Source organism: Schistocerca piceifrons, chromosome 9, assembly GCF_021461385.2.
Source record: "Schistocerca piceifrons isolate TAMUIC-IGC-003096 chromosome 9, iqSchPice1.1, whole genome shotgun sequence".
Taxonomy (NCBI): domain Eukaryota; kingdom Metazoa; phylum Arthropoda; class Insecta; order Orthoptera; family Acrididae; genus Schistocerca; species Schistocerca piceifrons.
In genome coordinates, this window is record NC_060146.1 from 27752079 (window position 1) to 27771819 (window position 19741).

The 19741-nt window shown below is 44.6% G+C and overlaps 1 protein-coding gene across 1 annotated transcript in view; it reads right to left on the reverse strand.

The window, feature by feature from the left end:
• The window catches only part of LOC124717249 (cytochrome P450 4C1-like), an 88062-nt gene that overhangs the window by 61912 nt on the left and 6409 nt on the right, over window positions 1–19741 (reverse strand). Inside the window, exon 2 of the mRNA XM_047244050.1 lies at window positions 11919–12170. Within this exon, the coding sequence (XP_047100006.1) occupies window positions 11919–12170 (252 nt within the window). The remainder of the gene's footprint in view (window positions 1–11918; window positions 12171–19741) is intronic.

A 19741-nucleotide genomic window follows, 5' to 3' on the forward strand; every position in this document is an offset into this window, starting at 1 on the left:
CGTGAAGTGTCAGGGCAATTATCGTTCTGCGCTCTTCAACTACAGCACCATAACAGCTACAATAAACAGGACAAGAATTTTTATTAAATATAAGTGAATAGAAATGTATGGAAGATTAATGTCCAAACATCACACGCCATTATTCAGTAGAGCCAGTTATTTAAAATCGGTCTCTGAAATTCATTATCCCGAAATTCTTTGTCGTTGTTTTTAAGTAATTCTGGCTGAGTACAAACGGTCAAAAGATCGTAAAAAATTTCCGGAATCGCGACAGCGGAAGACTGTCCGTTGGCTACCATAGCGGCCGCCATGAAAATACGCACCTCAGTCCCATACCATTGATAGTGATAATTTTCAGTGCTAGTAAAAATTCCGAAAGAAAATATTATACATCTGTATTTTTAGTCTACAATACAGGGTGGTCCCGAATTCATGGTACAAACTTTAATGGTAGGTGCAGGACATTGTAACAAGGATATATTGTATAGGAATGTATAGTCCCAGGTGACGCGGTGAGGCGTAAACAGGGGAAATAACGGCCGAAAGGAAAACGAAAGATTTTATTGAAATCGTTGTTGACAAGTGTCATGTTTACAGTAAGTGTTCAAAATTGCGTCCACCATGAGCGATACATGCTTGACAGCGTCAGTGCAGCGATTGGCGTACACGTTCAAAGATGCCTGGTATTTCACGCACACCTGCAGCAGCTACAGATATGCGAGCAACGAGATCCTCATCTGAGTCAACTGGAGTCTCATAAACAAGACTCTTAAGATGTCCCCATAAAAAGTAATCGAGGCAAGAGAAATCAGGAGATCGGGGTGGCCAAGGGACTGGTCCACCACGCCCAATCCATCTAGCACCAAACGTGGCATTCAGGTAATTCCGTACAGCAGTGCTGAAGTGTGCTGGCGCTCCATCGTGCTGAAACCACATGCGGTTACGAATGGCGAGCGGAACATCTTGCAGCAGTTCTGGTAACACTTCTTGCAGAAAAATAAGATAGCTTTCGCCACAGAGTCGCGTGGGTAGTAAGTATGGCCCAATCAAAATGTCGTTCACAATACCAGCCCACACATTAATACCGAAACGTTGTTGATACGCATGTGGACGCGTTGCATGTGGATTATCTGTTGCCCACACATGGGAATTGTGCGCATTAAAGACACCCTCGCGTGAAAATGTCGCTTCATCTGTAAATAGCACATGACCTACGAAATCCGGCTGCAACGCACATTGCTGCAACAACCACTGGCAGAAGTTCACGCGAAGAGGATAATCTGCCGGCTTCAATGCTTGTACTTTTTGAAATTGGAAGGGGTGTAAGCGATTTTCATTTAACACTCTGCATACAGTCTGATGACTCACATGTACGTCACGCACAACAGTTCTTGTGCTTGACTCGGGTCTATCAGCCACTATGTTCAAGATGCGTTCTTCCAGTCTTGGAGTGCGTACAGCTCTTAATCGACCAGCGTCATGTCTGTTGACGTCGAACGTACCTGTTTCACAAAGTTGACGATGTAACCGTTGAAAAATTCTATGATCCGGCATTCGTCGATTAGGATACTCCGCGCGATACATTCGTAACGCAGCTCTGGCGTTACCATTTGCACGGCCGTACATGTAATGCATGTCTGCTTTTTCTGCATACGTAAAGTCACCCATCGTCTACGGCAGCACAATTGTGAATGGCGCTTGTCCCTACTGCGATACATCATGTTCATCTACTGCCCTCTACCGGCAGTGACACCAACCGATCACTCCATTTCTCTTTCCCCTGTTTACGCCTCACCGCGTCACCTGCGACTATACATTCCTATACAATAAATCCTTGTTACAATGTCCTGTACCTACCATTAAAGTTTGTACCATGAATTCGGGACCACCCTGTATAATGGAGTACTATCTAAAGAAAATTCTTGCAAACTGCTTCTGCTGCAAAAAAGTACGAACAAACATCAGCAGAAATTTTGATATATATATATATATATATATATATATATATCGGCCAGGCTGCATCGGAACACTGTCGAAGGCAGCGTGAATACGCTGTTCCAGTGTCCTCATATATATAACCTCATGCGATTTTTTGTTATGGATCCATCCAATCGCATATGCAGAGCCAATTCCAGATGTGAGGACACTGGAACAGCTTATTCGTGCTGCCTTCGACACTGATCGAATGCTACCTGGCGGATGTGGACGTGTCAGAGAGATCACGCACACTTTGAGGAACAGGGAAATCATTTTCAAGACCCACTGTAACCGTGGCTGCAACGTATAGCGTGTGTTAGACTGGAGTCTCTGTAACAAAGTTGACTGGATAAATGGTCTCTAGCGTGGAAACCGTGCATTTGAGGACATAAGTTCATTAGACCTTCCCTAGAATTGTACACTGTGGAAAAAATCCCCCTTTAGTATGAATGCGTAAAATCCCAGAGAGAAAGTTGTTAAGAAAACTATGGAATTAATTTTGATAACATCTAAGACATTAGTACTTTATCGTGTCTGGTATGAACACATTTTCTTTACGAGAAACTCCGTGCGCGACAGAGCTGGTTTGCTGGCGCCAGGATTTCAGTTCCCACGGCTCACCTCGATAAGACCGAGAACATTCCCAGCTTCCCAAAAAAATTTTATTTGCAGCTCTTACTGCCCCTTCATCACTGCACCCATCATTACATCACCGATGTACACTACACGAAAGTAAACGTACGTACAGCCAAAGTTTGCGCTGAAGTCGAGTAAAATACGTTTTTGCGTGTGGTTTCGTGAAACCCAAATTTTATTGAGGTATAGGCCTACTACATGACTATTATCCTCTGCGTGCAACAAATACATTTTACACACTTTGCTCTTGCTCCTGCAATGACTTTTCATTCCATTATAAATTTTTGGCTCATTCATGAATCTTTGCAATATATGAGTGGAAGATATTGGTAAACGGCTAACATTTGACCTCACACGTTCAGTATGTGTAGACAATATTGAGAATATTTTGAGGGCCATCAGTACTGCTCTCCAATATTTTTAGTACTGACAGTAAGTGAGTAGGAAACTTCAGACGGTCATTATATTAACAATCTGAGCCCCCAGGGGCTCAGCATTCATTTGCCAGTACGGGCTTGGCGACCCCCGGGATCCTGAGCTGGGGACTGGTAAGCGCCGCCAGTCCCCTGTCTCCGTAAGCTCTGGGCATACTTCAGCGACCACCGTGCGGCGCGGCGGTCGAATGTTGTGTGTCTCAGGGAGTGGGGATCTTGGCTTGACCGCCCGGATCGCGAGGATGGAATAAACCTCTATAAAGAACCCCTCAACCTCAAGGTGTGCTGTGCGCTGATGAGATGCATGGCTGTTGAGGTGGAACAGTCGTTAGTGGGCAACCTCTGGGGTACCTGCCGCACCTCAGTTGTATAAGGCTTACCTAGGCACGCGGGGCTCTGTCTACGCGGACTTCTAGTTCCCTAGCTGCTCGTGGGACCGAGATGGAACCCTCGAACTTTTCTTCTTCTCCTCCCAGCGGAAATGGTGGGCCGCTGGTAGGTTCTAACACCCAATCTAACAAGAGGGCTCGTGTAGCCAGTCCTCCTGATTCAGGCAGTCGTAACAGAACGCATGCTGCTTCGCAGAATGTGTTTCTTATAATTAAAAGAAAAGATGGGAGTTTCGATAAAGTTTCACCGTTTTATATACAGAAGGGCCTAGAAGGTATTGCTGGCACATTACAATCTGTGAAGCGCTTGCGAAATGGCACCTTGTTGGTTGAAACATCTAGCTTCCAGCAAGTCCAGAACCTTCAGAAGGCACAATTTCTTGGGGAGTTTGCGATAGAGACTGAATTTCACAACAACTTGAACTACAGCAAGGGTGTTGTGACTTGCAGAGATCTTGTTGACATTCCCCAAGACGAACTGAAGGCTGAATGGTCCCGGGAAGGAATTGTCGACGTGCAACACGTTATGAAACGGGTGGATGGTACTCTCATAAAAACTGACTCATTTATCCTTACATTTAACAGCACCAAATTGCCGGAGCATGTGAAGGCAGGTTTCCTACATCTTAGTGTACGGCCTTATTACCCGAACCCCATGCGGTGTTTTAAATGCCAACACTTTGGACACACTACTCTCGGCTGTAGAGGGGAAGCCACTTGCGGGAATTGTGGTAAAGCCGCCCATGAGGGAGTTGGTTGCTCCTCTCCTCCCAAGTGTGTCAACTGCTCTGGGGATCACCCTGTGTGGAGTAGGGAATGCAGAGTTTTCCTTGAGGAACAGAAGATCCAGGAACTTAAAACCGCAAAACGCATCCCATATGGTAAGGCAAAGAAACTATACAAGTCCGTGCAGCCGCCCACGTTCGCTGCATCCTTTTCTTCCGTTCTGAAACAGCCAGTCTTGAAAACTGATGACGCTACACAAACGGAGGTTGCTACTGTCAGCACTAGCACCTGCGTTTATCAATGTACGTGTGCTGCTGCAGTTCCTGTGAAGCCTGCTGCTCCTCCCTAGCTTTCTGACCAGGCCGTGGTAGCTGACATCATGGAACTTCCTGCCCCTTCCCGGGTCCAGTCTTGTGCACTGCCCAGCGCTGCTACACCCCCTACTGCTTCTGAGGTTTTGGCTCCAGTGCCACCTCAGACCAAAAAATCTAAGCCAAAGCCAAAGGTAAAGACTCGCCCGCTGAAGGAGACTGAAGTTATACAGTCTGCTGATGTCGATGTCATTCTCTCTGACGTCTCTCTCGACTCCTCTTCAGAGGCGATGGAGGTTGATGTCAGACTGGGGCAATCATCTCGCCCCAAAACTGAGCCTCCACCTGTTGTGGGCTCTCCTCCACGACAGAAAGTGAGAATGAAGGTACTCCCACCCTGATAGATGGCTCCCATTATACAGTGGAACATGAATGGATTCTGGGCACATGTGGAGGAGTTGAACCTCCTAGCACGACAATGTCCCCTGTGCTTGTGTTTACAGGAAACGCATTTCAAACCATCTGATGCTCCTGTACTTGGGGGCTATACATTATATCGCAAAGATGACCTGACTGGAGAAAGGGCCAAAGGCGGAGTCGCCGTGTTTGTCAATAATGACCACCACTCCTCTGCTCCCCCCCCTGGATACTGATCTGCAAGCAGTTGCAGTTGAAATTCATTCACGTCGGAGCCTTACCATGTGCTCCCTTTATTTACCCCCTCTGGATGCAATGACCTTAGACACTCTCACAGATCTTATCGATCAACTTCCCCGCCCATTTCTCCTCCTGGGGGACTTCAATGCCCATCATGTCCTGTGGGGCTCCACTTCTCTTTGCACTCGAGGTCGAATTTTGGAGAGCCTCCTAACATCTCAAGTGTTGTGCATCCTCAACTCAGGTACTCTGACTCATTTCTCTACTGCTACTGGGTCATTCTCAGCCATTGACCTATCTTTCTGCTCTCCAAGCCAGCCAATGACAATTTTGTGTGGCATTCTTGTTGCTATGTTTTCCCTTTCCTTCGGTTTTACTTTCTTTTGTCGTATTTTCCTTGTTTTCCTCCTTTCTTTGAATGTGTTTTTCAGTTTTATTAGGTCTGCCCACATTCGTTCCTTTTAATGTGTGTCAGGGCGCTGATGGCCTCGATGTCGAGCGCCCATAAGCCCCAACACACACACACACACACACACACACACACACAACAGTCTGACAATAGTATTACCACTGAACTAGTTATGGCCCCTTTAGTAAAGCAGGAAAAGACAGCTTCAGATCTATTTGTATTCATCTGAAATTTACTAGTGGCACGCTAACTTACACTTTGCCGATCGCATTGCTAACTTATTTGCTGATATTGATCATGAGAGTAATTTCACTTATTTTCCACTAATTTAGTTTTCATTAATTAGCAATTGCAAAACTTAATGATGGTAGCCATTCAGCTACGTCGTAAATATCACAGCTTTAGTCCTTCTGGACTGATAGCAGCACACTGTAATTTACTGTCATAAACTGATCTCGTTTCAATAGAAGTTAAATCGGTTGTGAAAGAATAAAATAAAATTGCTCCTTCTGAGCTGGCGACCGTAGAATTAGTATCTTTTAAAGAAGGGCTTTCGTACGGTAAGATTATACCAGTCTACAATCCATTCGCAAGTGGGATGAGGATAAAACTACAAGGTACGCAGTGAAGGGATTAATCTACGAAATATCTTTTGTTGTGTGCCGAAATAATTGAATATCGAGCGCAGTTATCCCCATGGGGGTTTGGAGAGGGGTCCGAGATAAAAGTGCAGAAATCGGTGTGGGACATACGACCAACATCCGTTAGGACGGTGCGGCGAAAGTTGGTGTTAATGGGCTGTGGCAGTGGCAGACCGTCACGAATTCCTTTTCTAACAGCACGACATCGCCTGCAGAGCTTCTGCTGGGCTCGTGACCGTATCGTTTGGACACTACGCGACTGGAAAACGGTTGCCTGGTTAGATGAGTCCCGGCTACAGTTGGTAAGAGCCGACGGTCAAGGGTTCGAGTGCGGCGCACACCCCTCGACGCCGTGGATGCAAGTTGTCAACAAAGCACTTTGCGAGCTGGGTGGTGGGCTGGGTTTACATGGAATGGACTGCGTCCTCTCGTGCAGCAGAACCGGTCATTGACTGGAAATTGTTATGTCCGGCTTCTTGGACACATTTTGTAGCCATTCGTGGATTTCATGTTCCCAAACGAAGATGGAACTCTTAACGATACAATGAATCAAACCACTGCTCCATAATTCTTCACGACTGGATTGACAAACATTCTGGACAATTCGAGAAAACGACATTAACCCCATCAAAAAATGGTGGGACATAACGGGGAGGTCAGTTCGTGCACAAAATTCCTAATCGGCAACACTCTTGCAATTATTGACCGCTATACAGGCAGTGTGGCTCAATATTTTTTCCAAAGACTTGTAGAGTCCATGTCATGTCTAGTAGCTGCCCTAAGTGTAACACCTCGGTTCAGTTTACAGTGATAAAAGCTGTAGAAAGAATAATTTAAAATTAAGAATAGAATTTTTAGAGGGGAAAATAGTGTAGAATCAGAGTTCGGTAATTGCAGATCAAAATTATAGTATATCAGCAAGTAGTTTGACGTCTAAGAGCAGCAAAGCCACGGAATCTTCGTCACGGAGAAGGCAGTGACGTTAAACTCTTGTGATGAAAAACCTATAAAAGGGCCTGATCGTCATTATTGCCGCCTTTTTTCCTTTTTTTTCCTTGATTGTTTCGTTAAAGGCCGGGGAACCCGTGTCAGTCAGCGAGACAATAATTAGATTGGACGTTATCGTTTTAAGATTCACGATAAACTGTTAGAATATTACGGAGATTAAAAGTGATGTAGTGTACGATCTCTGACTGTTGGTAGCAACGGAGTATTAAGGGTATTTTAGGACTTTAGTGCTAGATTGGAACTTTACGGACATGTAGACGACAGAACCTCAAATTATCTGCTGATACGAGTGAATTCAGAGGTACCGGTATTCAGATATTAACGTGTGGGCTTTTGAAAGTGTCGTGTGCCGTTAGTTGCGAATCTGGACGTAGAGCGCGTGCATATCGGCATTTGCGGGCTATTTGGCTTCCTCCAGGCTAGGAACCTTTTAAATAGACCATCATCCATCACCATCTTAATCCTTGAATATAGAGTGAAAGTGAAATACAAGAGTGTTGTACTTATTTCATTTACCTGGTACTAATCAGTGAAGGTTTTACGAAACCAAAGCTGTTCAGCAGTAAGTCAGCACCATCTAGCGGAAAGCGTAGGCATAAACTAACACGCTAACTGAAGTGAACGTTTACGTGTTTTACGGACTGCTTAATATGAACTACTGTGACTCTTTGACGTCCCCACTCCCTCCAAAAGGTGGCGCAGGCTGTCTTAATCATAAAATGGGAGAGCTTTAACCGGGCAAATTACTAAACAAAAGCGATATTTACAAGACTCGCCCGCAAGACCGCTACGGTCGCAGGTTCGAATCCTGCCTCGGGCATGGATGTTTCTGATGTCCTTAGGTTAGTTAGGTTCAAGTAGTTCTAAGTTCTAGGGGACTAATGACCTCAGCAGTTGAGTCCCATAGTGCTCAGAGCCATTTGAACCATTTTTTACAAGACTCGCAGTAATAGCAAAACACAAGGCTCGCACCTCATCGGAGAGTCGTCGCTGTCACGTCGGCAAGTAAAGCCGGAAAACCTACCGACGATACGTATCTACGAGCAGACGTCGATGTGGAGTACCTAAAAAGGGAACCACAAGAGAGTTGGGGATGCTTCGTAAGCCAAGCAAAAGGAGACTCTGCACGATATCAGGAGGCAGCCTACCTAGCCCTCGCTGTACGTCATCGTGCTGAGTATGCTGGAGACACCGCCGTCTTCCGAGACGGCAACAGCCTGGGGTTGACGGTTTTCGCTGAAACAACCAGTTTCCGCTTCTATCGGTTTTTCTTCACGCCAGACTGACTGTTAAAACCACTCAAAACAATCTATTTCTGAAAAATCTATTTTTGGTTTTTATTCTTTTTATTTTCTGTAATAAACGTAGATATCGAAATTTTTTTACTCTCTCAGTTTCAAGATACATAGAATCAAAATATTAAACAGGGAAATAAAAGAAAACTTGTTCCGTCTACCGTTCGATCATTTTTTCGAAAAGTGATGAGTGGTTAAACACGACAAAAGGTCACCAGCATCCGCCTAGTGATTCTAATTTTTTCATAATCTGTTCAAAATTAATGTTGTAGCTGGTCATCATACTACTGTTTGAACATTACGACAAATCAGGGCTAAAGGGAGAAAGCTGAGGTTGGAGAAGTCTGTTTTTCATGTTAACGTGTCCGTTTTCGAGGGCTGCAAGCAGATACAGGCATGCTATGTAGACACAGCCAGCAGACTACCTACTTTCTATTTTTATTGTATACCATGAATTAATTGTGTTTTTAATTTATTACTGTTACCATAACCTCCTTCCTCTTTTTCATGATTTCATAGAAACGGCAGACAAATGTTTGATTTTTGAAGCAAACGAAGCACTGAACTTCATTGCTACGTCACTTCGTAAAAATGTTTCCCAACTAGTATTTGTGCCAATCTGCAGTACAACTGGTGTCCGAGGCCGACAGCGAGGAACTGTTCTGTAGGCCAGGTGGGCACGCTGCACGCGAACCACAGGCCGCGCCACCAGAGGGCAGCCAGTCGTTGTCTCAGCAGCAGTGCTCTGCCAGTTCTCACGCCCTGCCTTTGTTGCTCGTCTCTGTCAGCATTGTTGTTAAAGTACCACTAATAACTTCTCCCGCTTTCTATAACAACGCAATATTTCAAACCAAACTAATTTTACGAATAAAAATTACTCCATTTTACAAAATGGTTTATTTAAAAACGAACAATTTCAGCACTGCTGATATGGCTAATTGATATTTCATTTCTCTTTTTATCTCGGTTATTAGTAAAAAATATGAAACAGCTGTGATAGCCGAGACCAAATACATACCAAAAAATACCTGTTGTTCAAAACCGGTATCGGTTTTAACCAGTCGGTTTTTTTCCATCCCTACGACGACCACAAGCTGAAGATGAAGGGACAGAGAAAGTATGTGTGGATATTGAACGAGTAACGCAGTACGTGAAGAGAGATGAAAATCTAATAGTCATGTGGGACTGAAATGCAGTTGTAGGGGAAGGAGTAGAAGAAAAGGTTAAAGGAGAATACCGGCTCGGGACAAGGAATGACAGAGGAGGAAGACTAATTGACTTCTGTAATAAATTTCAGCCAGTAGGGGCGAATACTCTGTTCAAGAATCACAAGAGGAGGAGGTATACTTGGGTGATACGGCAAGATTTCAGTTAGATTACATCGTGGTCAGACAGAGATTCCGAAATCAGATACTCGATTGTAAGGCGTACCCAGAAGCAGATGCAGACTCAGATCATAATGTAGTAGTGATGAAGAATAGGCTGAAGTTTAAGAGATTAGTCAGGAAGAATTAGTACGCAAAGAAGTGGGATACGGAAGTACTAAGGAATGACGAGATACGTTTGAAGTTCTCTAACGCTATAGATACAGCAATAAGGAATAGCCTAGTAGGTAGTACAGTTGAAGAGGAATGGACATCTCTAAAAAGCTCCATCACAGAAGTTGGAAATAAAAACATAGGTACAAAGAAGGCAACTGCAGAGAAACCATGGGTTACAGAGGAAATAACTTCAGTTGATCGATGAAAGAAGGAAGTACAAAAATATTCAGGAAATGCAGGTTCAAAAATGGCTCTGAGCACTATGGGACTCAACTTCTGAGGTCATCAGTCCCCTAGAACTTAGAACCAGTTAAACCTAAGTAACCTAAAGACATCACATATATACATGACCGAGGCAGGATTCGAACCTGCGACCGTAGCGGTCTCGCGGTCCCAGACTGCAGCGCCTAGAACCGCACGGCCACTTCGACCGGCGCGAAATTCAGGGATACAGAAATACAAGTAGGTGAGGAATGAAATAAATAGAAAGTATAGGAAAGTCAAAATAACCTTCGGTGAAATTAAAATCAAGAGTAGCAACACTAAGAGGGCACCAGGAATTCCATTGTTAAATGCAGAGCAGAGAGCGGATAGGTGGAAAGAGTACACTGAAGGCCTCTATGAGGGGGAAGGTTTGTCTGGTGTGATAGAAGAAGAAACAGGAGTCGATTTAGAGGAGATAGGGGATCCAGTATTAGAATCGCAATTCAAGAGAGTTTTTCGGCACTTAGGATCAAATAAGGCGGAAGGCTCAGATGAAATTCCATCAGAATTTCTAAAGGCCCCAATGCCCCACGCCAATGTGAATAGTCGTTTTGTTGCCACTTCCCCAAATGGAAGCGGCAGCAAAACGACTATTCACATTGGCGTGCAGAATGTATGAGTCTGGCGACGTACCATCTGACTTTCGGAAAAATATATCGACACAGTTCCGAAGACTGCAAGAGCTGACAGCTGCGAGAATTATCGCACAATCAGCTTAACAGCTCACGCAACCAAGTTGCTGACAAGAGTAATATACGGGAGAATGGAAAAGAAAACTGAGAATGTGTTAGACGACGATCAGTCTGACTTCAGGAAAGGTAAAGGCACCAAAGACGCAATTCTGATGTTGCGGTTGATAATGAAAACAAGACTAAAGAAAAATCGAGAAACGTTCATAGGATTTGTCGATCTGGAAAAAGCGTTAGACAATATAAAATGTATTCCATAGGATGACCGGTGTCAAGGCAATGTTCTGCAATCTCGGTGTTGTATTCCATAGGATGACCGGTGTCAAGGCAATGTTCTGTAATACAACAACACGGAGATTCTGGCTTGTATGTCCAGCAATTGGGATAGTGTTATTAAGGAAACTGTTGAAATCCGACTATCAAGCAACCTTATTAACAGAGATGGTGGATTTTGTTTAAATGCTGCTTGGAATCCGGCTCTGTCTCTCAACAAAAAACAGAGGGACAGAATTAGTGCTACCTCACCTGTTGATTAATAATAACTATCGATATATCTGATGTTGGTTATCTTTGTTTGTGTTGACACTTTTTCTGTGTGTGGTGTCTTCCTCGTTTCTCCCCTGTGAACCGAGGTATTAAATTTCCTTAGACACAATTCTTCTTCCTTGCATTTGTGCCTTGAGAATGGCAGGGTGTGTTCCTGTCGAAAAATCGGCAGTGTTTGACGACGTCACCCGGCAGCAAACCAGTAAGTTATTTGAACATTCAGTTCGCCGGGAAAAGTTAAGGTCTCACATCATTGTTCACTTCATTAATACTGTAATGCCTCAAGTTACGGAAAAGTATTGTATCGCCCAAAATTATGCTACTGATTTGCAGAGATTAGACGTCACGTTTGATTCTGTACGTTACCACTCACCTACCACATGGCATAAGCTTACCTCGTCAAGTCTCCGTAACGGCGGTGGAGGTCGAACATCTTACGGAGGGTGACCGGCATCTCGAGGAACTCCAGGATGTTCCCGATGATGGGCAGCGTGGGCGGCCCCGGAGCGTCCACGTGGGGCTTGGTGGCCCATTTCCACCACAGCACACCGCCACCAAGCTGGCGCAGCACCACACTGACAACTGCACCAGCAGCCACCACCACCACGCCATTGTTCGACAGGCAACGGAGGCTCCCGACACCCGACCTGCAGTCAGAAGCACAGCTGGTCACGTATTCTGATGTTTCTCCGTACTGTCAACAGTCAAGTTGAGAAATAATGGCCAGCACCAGAGGTTTTGTCAACAATATTGGTGTTTTAAATGTATTGCGTTCAAATAAGGGGTGATCAAAAAGTTTCCGTTTGAAGGCACGCAATTTAGAATAGGTATGGCAGTCAGGCAAAATCGCCATAGTCATTGAGGCAATCGTCCAGCCGATGCACCAGGTCGAGAATGCCCATTTGGCAAAACACCGCGTTCTGGTGGGTGAATAAGTCGGTAACTGGCGAATGTGCAGCCTCAGCCTCTCCCGGCAGGAATCGGCGACGTTTCAAGCCTTTCTCTGGGTGCTCGACTGCCCCTCACTGGAGCTGGCTGGACGGGGCTGGCCTTCCAGGCCGACCGGCGTCCGTCACCAACACGGCACGCGGCGCTCCGCTCCACAGCGTTGGCTTTCCACATGCTTAATCCTCTGGTGAACGGCTACCGCTGATTCACCTTCGGCTACCGAGAAAAGAAGCACGACGGCCCTGCTCGCGAGCACTCGCTAACAACGTCGCCAGTGCTGTCGTTTCTGCATTTATCGCAGACTCACCTGAAGTGGCGCCAATGCTGTGCTAATCTCTTGGCTACTAATCGGTGCTTCTATATCCGTATGGGCGTCGCGCTACGTTGCATATGTGCTCCAGAAACGCCGCCAAACTGAAACATTTTGGTCGCCCCTCATGAAAAGTGCAAGAAATGAAAAATATTTTTGCAAATAAAAGGTCAATTAACTCTTTGAGGGGAGGCAAACGTCATAAAAATTTGTCGTAGAGAAGCACGAACAATAATGTATATGTTTTAAATCTGATTCGCCTGTAACACTTTACGTAATTTTACTAGTATGATATGTGTTCTACAGTTAGTTTGCAAAAATTCACCTTAATAACAACAAAATATTATCATTAAATTTGGTCATCGCAGGTAACAATTACCCCATCACGGTACGTAAGTTCGATAGTTGGTGGTTCAACTTGTCGTGGCCGTGCGGTAGCGTTCTCGCTTCCCACGCCCAGGTTCCCGGGTTCGATTCCCGGCGGGGTCAGGCATTTACTCTGCCTCGTGATGACTGGGTGTTGTGTGATGTCCTTAGGTTAGTTAGGTTCAAGCAGTTCTAAGTTCTAGGGGACTGATGGCCACAGATGTTAAGTCCCATAGTGCTCAGAGCCATTTGAACCATTTTTTTTTTTTTTGTCACTTTCATCACTGTCAGCTCCGTTGTCACTAGAAGGAATCTCATCAAATGATATTCGGTAAACTTCCTCCTCCGTTATTTCTTTTTTGGCGAAACATAATAGATGGAGAAGAACTACGGTGGTTAGCGCCACCGACCATACAGAAATCCCCCAGTGAATAGAGAAAATTCTGTTTGAATAAAATGTAATATTAGATGTAGATTTATGGAATGTCTACCGATAAATATAAACAGTTACTACGAAAATAGCCATATAAAGAAGAGCTACAGTCGGAAATGTACCACACTTCCACGATCAACACCAACAATGCATGAAATATCAGCTGGTTTCGTAAATTCACTGCAAAAGTACTGCAATGTGATTCTTGAGCCACGCAGTGAAACTTTCCGCAGTACCAGTGCGTCTACATCTATGGTTGCTGACAGTGAGGCCTGCCATTGAACACTGAGAAGCGAAAACGCTGTGGCCAAACGCACAGTAGCGTCCTAGTCCACTTTGGGAGCGCAGTGCATCGGCGATCCCGCGCGGAGATAGCGCCCATTGTGCTACAAAAGGGCTCCATTGGGATCGGATCAGGCGAATTTCGTAGCCAAGACAACAAAGTAAGTTCACTACAATGCTCCTGGAACCAGTGCAGCGAGATTCTGGCTTCGTGACAGGGACACGCCTTAAAGTCCTTCCACTTGTTTTTCCTTTAGGGTTCCGTGCCTCAAACGGTAGGAAAGGGGCCCTCATAGGACCTCTTTGGTGGCCGTCTGTCTGTGTATCTATCTTTCTGCTTGACTCTCTTGAAAACCCCTTTGCTCAGGAACGGGTAGATGTTTCAAGTTCAAAGCCATGTCACATGTTGAGCTCAATAGCTCTTGGCAGTGTAAAAAAGCTGAAGCTTCTAAGTCGGTGCAGTCAAATCGAATGGCCGTTTACGTCGCACATTTTGATAGTTGGAAACTCACTCATCGGAACCTATAGGACACTTGCTGTTGATCTACAATGTGAAAAGTTGGCGAGAAGTCAGGTTTGACAGTACAAGTAAAGGAAAAAAAATCCGAAAATTATTATTTTGTAATTGAGTCACATGAAAAAATTCTTTTGCCATTTGTTATCCGATGAAAAGCTTGAAATTAAAACTATCACTAGTTTTGCAATCACCATGAGTGGGTGGCAATGCTAAGAGTCAAACATCAGGTAGGCAATGACTTTACTGCTCATATTACGTGTTTCGGAATTTAGCCATCATCAGATGTCCAGAAGTGATTACTACACGTAGATAAATAGTTTCAAGTTGTATGTGACACAAACATTCGCACAGAAGTCTTGAAACGCTATATCTACGTGTAGTACTAGCTCGTGCATATGAGCAATAATGTCATTCCTGGCCTGATGTTTGACTTTTACCATTGTCACTCAGTTAGCCTGAATGGAGAACTACTGATTATTATAATAATCGCTGACTGCCTCCTGCATGACATTATGCTACATTTATACTTTTGAAATTAAAACTTTCTCGGAAAGCCGGCCGGAGTGGCCGAGCGGTTCTAGGCGCTACAGTCTGGAACCGCGCGACTGCTAGGGTCGCAGGTTCGAATCTTGCCTCGGGCATGGATGTGTGTGATGTCCTTAGGTTAGTTAGGTTTAAGTAGTTCTGAGTTCTAGGGAACTGATGACCTCAGATGTTAAGTGCCATACTGCTCAGAGCCATTTGAACCTTTCTCGGAAATCTGGGAATTCCTGTGATAGATATCATGGCAGTATCTACGTCGAAAACAGGCAAAAATGGCAGAGCTCGTCGACTCCTGGGATGGATGGGCCGTCTGTATGCTAAGTGTGTGTGGGACCCTCAGTACGTGCGTCGTACTCGCACCTGGCCAACTTGTTTTGGACTAAACTGAATACTTAACTGATATGACTTCGGTGAAAATGTCCTGAAAAAATGCCAATTTTTATGTAAAATTTTCATTCGAGTATTAATATTAACGGGATCTGGCTTCGATCTGATATTCAGAAGCAGAAAGCGCTTTCATAGCACGACGAAGAATCTGTGTAGGGCTTGAAGCATTTCAAATGAGTGCAACATTATAGTCAGGTATAATTTCCCGGACAAATCTGTAAGAGTATCAGTATCTTCCCTTACTGCAAGAACACGAGGTATCAGGATATAAAACCTCACTTTGTAGACGCTAACACTTGTTGACGAATGAACATGAAATCGAGTACGCTCTCGAAACATATTCAAGATCAGCTTGGAGCTTCGACGTTGTCGCCAACGTTGACTTAGCCTGTACTAGCCGTAATAGTGAAGTCGACGAAGGAATCTTGACGAACAAATGGTGCAGCCTCAAATTTTTGTACAGTAAGAAGTAGTGTCATGAACAACACACTAAATAAAGAACGTGACCGGTGGGGAGCAGGGGTTTACGAGCAGATGGAGGGCAGGCGTGAAGGCTTTTAAAGGTCACTTTGTCAGGTTTCTCGCCGATAACTCGAAAACCGTGGCACCTAGAGGAAATATTTCCCAGTACAAAATTACACTGCATTACAGTGTCCTATTCATTTTTTCTCTGTGGCTAATAGCTTCCGCGTTGCAGGGGACAGAAAAATTTCAGATTAGTGGAAATATTGTAGGATACACATTTGTCTTTAAAGGAAGTGGGTTAAGAACAAATATCAAATGTATATACAACATTTAAGTGCCGTAAAACCATATTAAGAGATAAATTGTGTTCCAACCAGGTGAAGGGCGTGAGGTAACGGGAGAGTCGTCGCGCCCTGAAAATATTCCAAGTTTGGAGGAAGCAGCGGCCGCACGGGCTGCGGGGCGGGCGCGGGCCGAAGCAGCGAGAGGGGTCCAGCCCGACAGCGTGGCTGGCAGTTCCGTGGTGACGCTGTGCCGATGGAGGAGACGCGCCGGCAGCGCCGAGGGTGGCGGACTTCGTGAAACCTTAATGGCAGGCATTTCACAGTTCGCACAGAAATTAATAGTAGCCAGATGAATCATAATACCTCAAAAAGAAACGTGTACATTACTATTATTTGCATGACGATTCTGATGGTGTAATCAGATTTTGAATATACTTATTAGTTTAAAGTTTAGTATCTGACTGTAAATTAGACAAGTAACACCCAGCAACTAATTTCCAAAATTTAAACCCTTCATCTGATTTCGTTGATCGATGTGTCTTTAGAAAGCTATTAGTGTAAACCTAAATTGGTATAAATTATGTAACTTGAATAGTCAAACTGGCCAATAACTATCGATCGCGTCAGGCCATAAGTACTCCACAGTTAGACGAAAAAACGGTAGCGGCACACTTATAAATATATTTATTCGTATGGCTTTCTTTATATCCGATATATACTATTCATGAAGAAATTGGTTGAATATTTACTGTGTTTTAGAAAGCACAGAGAGATTAGGCCTACCTTCTGTTCCTTTGATATATGTTTATTTAATTGGTTTATGCATCTAATAATGTGTGTCGGAGCGTGTTTATGGTCCAGCCATAAGAATATCCATTTAATTTCAAGATTTTTAAATGTAAATCCAGCAATTCGTATGTCTTTCAGTACGTTTGTGAGCGCTCTAGCCAGTCACAGCGCTCATGAATGGGGTGACTGGATGGAAGTGGGAGAAGAGCATCGCTTCGAGAGGACACGGCAGTACGGCACGTAGTGCTGGACGCAACAGTCGCGAGAGGGACAGTGTGACGCGGTTTACACGTGGTCGCGGCACATAGAAATACTTCGCAGTGCTGACTTGTGAACTTGTGAGATTTCCGTGGCTTCCACAGTGAAGACGTGTTGTGCATTTAGAAGTGAATATCTCGCGAGCTTTGTTGTTGTTCATGACTGACCATCGACACCAATAAGTGTTTTGCAGAAATATACTGCATTCTCAAAAGTACTTCTAATATCGTACTCATTTAAAATTATTAAGATAGTACATGCAGATTTTGTTTAGTTGCACTCTTATACTTATAAATTTATATGTTGCATTCATAATTCGCAATTGCCGAGTGATAGAAACCTTCAACCATTCGATTCGTGTGTGCATTCCTATCGTATACCGTATACTCAGCAGTGTTTGGCCTGTAATGCAGCAACTACGTAACCCAGCCCCTAGACAACGAAACCAGCCAAAACTTTTAATATTGCAACTCTGAGCGGGAGGGTGCGTGGTTGAGGGCCACGCCATTTCATTATTTATATTATCGAAAGCTCGCTAGGGCGGGATGTGTCGGGCTGAGGCGCGAGGTAAGGTAGGCCGCCACACTGTCTTCATGCACTTCCTCCTTCGAAAGCAAACTGAAAATGAAGCAGGTGATTCCCCACTCTGCCTACCCCACTACGTCACAAGAAACTGTTAAGATAGCAGTTGTCTTCCCAGGATCGAAATGTTATGTTCTTCATGCTAATGATAAGTAGGTGCAAGAGATCTGTCGTCATAGGAATCTGGGCAGGCAAGCAAACGGTTAGGTCACAAAAGTGCACTCTAAATAAGTATACAGGGGGAGTCACAAACGACTATACAACTGTGGAATGCCGCGCAGGATTAGCCGAGAGGTCTAAGGCGCTGCAGTCATGGACTGTGCGGCTGCTCCCGGCGGAGGTTCGAGTCCTCCCTCGGGCATGGGTGTGTGTGTTTTTCCTTAGGATAATTTAGGTTAGCTTAGGGACTGATGACCTTAGCAGTTAAGTCCCATAAGATTTCACACACATTTGAACATTTGATCGTAGCGGTCGCGCGGTTCCAGACCGGAGCGCCTAGAACCGCTCGGCCACCGCGGCCAGCAAAGTTCAGTACATTTAACAGTCTTTCTTCGATGGTATTACGTAGTGTACCTATAGTGGTAACGTCAATACTGAGCGAGTTTTCTGGGCAGCAGAACCACCCTAACATTTTCTGGAGCCTCCACATCCAAAAGATCCTTAACGAAGTGTCAGCCAGCAGTTATCGGTGAGCTTGTGAAGTGAGCAAAGAATTTAATATGGGGGATCACCCACACATGCGTACACCATGCGCTCCTCCCCGCTTCCTGCATCCTTTTACCTTCTCTCACATGGAATCTCTACCATCTCATCTAATTTCCATCCCTCCTCACCCACACTGAACACCTCCACATCTCCAGTACTACCCGTAAATTAGATTCCAGTAACCTCATTGCCTTGCCTCTAATCACCAACCCTGGTATGCCTTGGCAAACACATCCCTCCATCACTATACCTTCACATACTCCATATCCTATCTCACTGCAACGTCAATCAACTCCCTCTCCCAGGCAATGAGGTCTGCCCTGATACTTATCCCTCCCACTAAATATAGCCCTTCCCCACCTATCTCATTCCAGATCACAGCTCCTCTCTCCTTTCCGCTCTCCATCCACCCCTATCCCTTTCTTCTTTTACCACTACCCTCCCTACCATCATTAGTCCTCCTCGCTCTCTTTCTCTCCCAACGTTTTTATCCTTAATCCACTTCACCTCCTACCTGCCATATCCATTGTTCCTCCTCCAAACGGACCCTCATCTCCTTACCCACACCCTCCAACATATTTTCTCATCCCACAATACTTCTCAGCCAGTTCAAGTATTTCAGGTATAAGTTAAAGTGCATTCCCCCAATGCTTTTATTATAGAAAATATTCACCTCTTCGCAAATGTGTTTTTTTAAACTGTCCATCGCCAATATTTTTAATTTAAAATGTAAACAGTTTTCATATTTTCATCTTTCTATCACCTTTCTTATCTCTTTATGAATGATCTAGGCTGAAGAGCGGAATGTTGTGCCGTCGACAGCCTACCCGCCACCCATATGGAGTATGCGGGATGAAATTGCAATATAGAAAGATAACAAGTCTTTCAACACTGAAACATTCTTACATACCACTTTTTTTGCTTGTATTGTTCATTTTATTACATGACTTGAAGCATTCCTAAGGCATGGTATACAGCGAGAAAGTTCATGCAAGCGCAACGCTCTTGTCTAATCATCCCCTCTCCGCTGTCCTATCAAACCTCACGCAGCAACAAAACACGACAATGCGTATGTTCACTGTTAACTTCTCAAAAACGAGCTTTTTCATCATAGGGATCAATGTGGCGTCGAATGTAATAAGACCTGCGATATGGCGGCCGGACCTGCCCCGCGAGGGGCCTCCCGGCCAATGACGCCAAACGCTCATTTCCATTTCCATCATAGGGATATAGTTGCCAACGTCTCGTCTGGACTTAGTTTAGTCTATTCAGTCGGTGGAAATAACTTTTAAAGTAGTGTAAATAAATCGGCGAAAAGTGTAAATATGAAAACTTTACGGTTATTGTGT